Source organism: Nannospalax galili, unplaced genomic scaffold, assembly GCF_000622305.1.
Source record: "Nannospalax galili isolate Female #2095 unplaced genomic scaffold, S.galili_v1.0 scaffold147, whole genome shotgun sequence".
Lineage (NCBI taxonomy): Eukaryota > Metazoa > Chordata > Mammalia > Rodentia > Spalacidae > Nannospalax > Nannospalax galili.
Window position 1 is genome coordinate 786,394 of NW_008355800.1, and position 5,671 is coordinate 792,064.

The window sequence follows — 5,671 nt, forward strand, 5'->3', positions numbered from 1 at the left end:
ATATACATAAAACACGGCCTATAGAGTCTGATTTGTATCTCCAAATGTCCTTCGGTGTGGGTCTATCCTCTGGGCCCACCAGAGTCCCAACCTTGTAAGACGCTGTCTCTCAAGGCTCCCAGCATCCATCAATTACCAAAAGTTCCTTAGGTTGGGTTGGGATTTCTTACCCATTCCCCCATGTCTCTGATAAGATTTTGTCTGGTTTGAGCTTGTATAGGTCTTGTGCATGCTGTCACCATTGCTGTGAGTTCATATGACCAGCCGTCTAGAAGACTCTGTTTCCTTGTGGTCATCTAATCCCTCTGACTCTTATAGTCTTTCTGCCTCTTCTTCTGCAATGATCCCTGAGCCTTGGGAGGCAGAGGTTTGACTTTAAAAAAAAAAATTTAATTTATGTGTATATATGTGTGCCTGCCTGTCTGTATATGTACTATGTGCATGCAGTGCCTGCAGAGGCCAGAAGAGGGTGTTGGATTCCCTGTAACTGAAGTTCCAGGTAGTTATAAATTGCCATACGTGGGTGCTGGGAACCAAACTGGGTTCTCTGCAAGAGCAGCCTGTACCCTTAACTGCTGAGCCATCTCTTCACCTTCATTGTCTGCAACTGACCTCTGATCGTTCCGTTCCCTCACTGTCTTCTCAGTTAAACTGTATACAAGAATTAATATACTTTTTCATTATTTAAAGAATTGATCCAAAACAACAGAGTTGGTTCTCCTGGAAAACTTAATACTTCTGAACAACTAAGATAAAAAAGGAATATCTTAGCTGTCAAGAGGGGTTGATCTGCTGTGCCTGGTGGGCTCACATGCCTGTAATCCCAGCACTCTGCAGACTGAGGCAGGACTGTGAGTTTCAGGACAAACTGGGATACATGGTGAAGACCCTATCTCAAAAAACAAAGCCAGAAAACAGAAAACAAACAAAAAAGTGGAACTGATATCCCCTATAGGATATTTAGGGCCAAAGAATCACCCCCTAAACACACAGACCTGCGACACTGCTGTTTCCAGATCTCAGAGCTGTCCTATTTCCTTGTAAACTCTTGGCCTAACTGTGATGGGATACACTTCTATAAGGATTATAGCTACCAGGGAGAACACATGAATCAGAGGCAAGTCAGTAGAAGTGGGTATGAAGCTACATCGTTGGGGATAGCTTTTTCAAATGTTTTTGTTTAAATGCATCAGAAAGAGGCCCTAAAACAAGTGCCGAACAAAACACAGAGAAGCCAGCTTTGGGAAGGGGCCACTTGTTCATGAAGGCATATCTGGTCCTGGGGTCTTGGGTGCTGCTGCAGCTCTTGTTTCGTTTCCCTTGAACTCTCATAGGCAGAATTCCCGCCCTGTACACCCTCCATGAACCACTGCCTGGTCTCTTACATCTTCTGGTTTTTTTTTTTTGCTTGCCTTTTCAGATACTGACTACTGAAAATGACTCCTGGAGAGCACAAGGCCCTTCATCACCAGCCTGCAGAAATCTGTCTGTTGCCCGACATGAGGAAATCTTAGCTGATGCTGAGACACTAGCAGCTATCAGGCAGCCGATCTGATGCCTTAATTTTGCCTTCCCTAATGTCAGGGATGTAAGCTCCAACTCGGATGTGGCAGGTACAACTGCCGACAGAGCCCTCTGATAGACAGATGAGGTAAGACAGGCACAGTAGGGTGCATAGCACCCTTTCCCACAGGATTTGCGGTGCGCTTACGAGCATCTCAATGCTAGCAGGGCTGACAATGGCTGCTGAGTCAAGTCTCCTTCCACTAGAAATTTTTTTCTTCAACATTCACCCATTCTCTGTGTTTCCACGTCTAGACAGCAAGTTCTACCAATAAACCTATGGATGGGTATTTATTTTCTCTAATGTAGGAGCGTGAATTTAAGAAATGAATGGCAGTTCTAAGTGATGCTGCTAACTTCCACAGCTCTCTAAGGAGAGCCTGCACAGCTCTGATTCTGGGAACTGGCACTTAGCCCCAGCAGGAGAAATAAAGGTTAGGATATTGCAGAAGCACAGACACTGTCTCTTTTTTGATTTTGGGATGGGGTCCTGTACATGTTGTCCAGGTTGTTCTCAAACTTCTGGGCTCAAGCAATCCTCCTGCCTCAGCCTCTGGAGTTACAGGGACTATAGGTGTGTACCTGCATGTCATGTACACTTTGAAATAAGAATTCTGAGAAAAATGAGATGCTGGATTTTCTTTTTCTTTTTTTTAAATATTTTATTATTTTTATTTTATGTGTATGAGTGTATTGCCTGCATGTGTGTGAGTGCGCCCATGTCGTGCAATGCTGTGGAGATCAGAAGAGGGCTTTGGATTCCCCTGGAACTGGAGTTAAAGATGGAATGTAGCCACCATGTGGGTCCTGGGAATCAAACCCAGGTCTTCTGTAAGCGTATTCAGTGCTCTTAACCGCTGAGACATTGCTCCAGCCCCGAGATGCCAGATTTTCTTAGTATTCTAATAAGAATGCTTTTACTTAGGAAGCAATTAATTGTCTTGAATTAAAAATATATGAAGTTTACTTTGCTGGGAGTTTGGGGTGACCTGTGCTGGGAATCTGAGGGATGCGCTATGCTGGGCATTTTCACATCACAACTTCATAACCATGGGGAAGAGGTTTTAGTTCTTCTTTACAGAGGAACCAGCTCAGACAGAGAATTTAAATTACTTGCTTCGGTCACAGAGCTGGGATTCAAACCCATGTCAGTTCCTCTGTAACGTTTTTCCAAAGGAACAAAATACCGAAGAGCCACAGAGACATGTGGCGAACATAAAAACCTCATTTCAGCACTAAGACACAACACTAACACTGAGGATTCTTACTAAGAGGTTTAATGTAATGGTTACAGGTTTAGACATTAAAACAAACAAACAAACAAACAAACAAAAAACCCCATTAAAACCCTCACATATATACACAGAGTTAGAGGGCTGATGTTTTATGTTCTGTACAGGCCCTAACATGGTGAGGTATCTTCATGGATATGTTATTAGACTTTTTCATTTCTGATTAAAAACAATTTTAAGGGGGCAGGAGAGATGGGTCAGTGGTTAAGAGCATGCACTGCTCTTCCAGAGGACCTGCATTCCATTCCCAACACCCTTGTAAGGCGGCTCACAACTACCTGTAACTCCAGCTCTGGGGGATCAGATCCCCTCTTCTGGCCTCTGCAGGCACTGCACTCATGTGCACACACCCTCCCCCACATATCCACATAATTTGATAATAATATTTACAAACAATTTTAAGTAAAGAGTGCACTTTGTGGAGATATAAATGAAACTCTGACCTTATCAACGTTCATTCGTTTAAATGATGCTTGCAGAAGTTTAAAATTGTGAATATACTCATGTTCCAATTTTGCTTGAAACTTTACTTTCTTCAAACTAATACAGCCGGGGAAGAGCATGTCCATGAACTGGCAGTAGGCCGCGCCTAGATAGAGACAAGAGAAGACAGTCATGAGTCTGGCTGTATTGGGACTCAACAGAGAATTGCTGGGCAGGAAAACCGGCATGATTATAGGCACCATGACACACAGCAGAGCCCTCCTGGGCACGTGTGTTCCTTTTAGCACTTAGACCTCTGTGTCCACAGGGCTGGGTGTCAGGGGCTGTATCTTAGAGTACCACACTGCTACTTCCTGTCCAGGTCACTGCGTATGACGGCACACACCAGGTGCCATGACCAACACGCAGAGAGTCTCACGCACAGATGTCAAGGAAACCAGAGTAAGAATAACTCCCCTGAGCTTCTATCAGAGAAAAGAAACACATTTTCTTCTGTCCAGCTTGTGTCCTGATCCACATCATCGAAATGAACTTAAGAAAAAGAACAGGGCATTTAAACACGAGAGGAACACAGAAGTTCTCAAAACGTGTGTGTTGCGAAAATGCTTGTGCTGTTTTATATCCATCTTGCAAACTAACTGGGGTGGGAACTGCATCGCTAGTTTCCAAAGCAGCTGCATACCCGTCTCACTGCAGTCCGAGAGCAAGGGGGCTCTACAGTAACATGAAGGAAGACAGGGACAAGCTGAAACGTACAGGAGAGGAGTCAACACTGCATATGACAGGATGAAACATGACAGAAATGCTCAGAGACCCCTGAGGAAAAGGCCCTAGCAAAAGGCTCCTTAAAACATGATGGTTTCAGTTACAAAAGTCTCAGTAAGACCACACTGGCTTGGTTCTTTTTTACAATTATTTTATTTTATGTGTATGAGTGTTTTGCCTGCATGTAAGTGCACCACGTGCATGTCTGGCATGTGTAAAGGCCAGAAGAGGGCGTAAAATACTCTAGAACTGGAGTTAAGGATGGGTGTCAGCTGCCATGTGGGTGCTGGGAACCAAACCCAGGTCTTCTGGAAGAGTGGTCAGTGCTCTTAGCCACTGAGCCATCACTCCAGCTCCATTTGTCTGGTTCCTAACTTCTTAATAATAAATCCACTGACTTTAGCAAAAGCAGTTCAAAGTCAGAATGATTATTTGGCTTTTACAAGAGGAGCGCCTATATGATAAGAACGGAAATAGGAAGCCAGTTTTACGTTTTTTCTTTGCTTGCTGTCTCCAGATACTTTGCTGTTTCTATGACACATCATGATCAGTCTTTCTGGACCACCAGGGCCTCCCTCCCTCACTGTTTCCTATCAAGCCTTCTTGTCTTCCACATGGAGACTTCCCTTCAGCAGGAGGATACAGTCTACTTTTTGCCAAATCCTCTATCGAGACAGGAATCCCAGATAAGCGGGAACAAGGCATCAGGAATGTGAAGGTGGCAGAGAGGGAAATGCTGGGCTAACTCATACTTTGTAGGTAAGGCCATAAAGTGATGAAATGTAGGCTGTAATAAAATCTCCAGTCACTGAGTCTGGCTTCCCCCAAGATGCCCTGAATTGGAGGTTTCTTCTCAAACAGATGGCTTCTCTTAAAAACAAGACGGAGCATAAGAAACCCAAACACTGGGGAGGAAAGAGAAACATCAGGATGGAGGGGCATTCAGTGATCCCGTCCTCCTTTTCAAAGTGCCACCAGATGGAGTAAATCCCAACAGTCACTGCCACATAATCCCACAGGTGGGGATGTGAAATTGTGACCTCTGACTGCTCTGCAAAGTGACGTAGGCACTCTTAGAGTTTAGCACTAAATTTACCTCTGGAGAACCACGTTTTATATTTTCATGAACCAACTGGCCAAATCATTTACTTTCCAAATTTTAAAAGAAGTAACACCCTTCAGAACAAAAAAGCCAATACAGGGAGGGAGAAAAAGTTATCTCTAATATCTACCATCCAAGAAGTAAGGCCTGTTATATATATCAGATCAAGAAATGTGTGTCTAGGTAAGGTTTATCTGAGAACAATTGGTCTTTGCCCAAGATTTATCTACATGACACACAGTAATTAAAAGTTCCAGACTGGTAGAACTAACCTTCTTGAATGTTTAACAGACATACTTTGAGGCCTATACTAATTGTGTCAGAGGGACATAAAGGACAGTTTTTGCTCCTTGCCCTCCTAGGTTGACTAGTTCCAGGGGACTACGAGCATCTCTCAAAATGTCCTGTAATTGTGGTAGGTCACCTGTCCTCTTGATCAAGGAGTCCGAGGAGACCCCACCAGATGGACTTGAACCAGTGTCCAGTCTACAAAGAGGAGGGTCAA

At 43.9% G+C, this 5,671-nt stretch overlaps 1 protein-coding gene across 3 annotated transcripts in view; it reads right to left on the reverse strand.

Annotated features, from left to right (window-relative positions):
- Positions 1-5,671, reverse strand: part of Mapre2 (microtubule associated protein RP/EB family member 2) — a 166,922-nt gene that overhangs the window by 40,940 nt on the left and 120,311 nt on the right. For all 3 annotated transcript variants that reach the window (XM_017803358.2, XM_008853708.3, XM_008853707.3), the window contains one exon: positions 3,299-3,444. In XM_017803358.2, the coding sequence (XP_017658847.1) occupies positions 3,299-3,444 (146 nt within the window). The remainder of the gene's footprint in view (positions 1-3,298; positions 3,445-5,671) is intronic.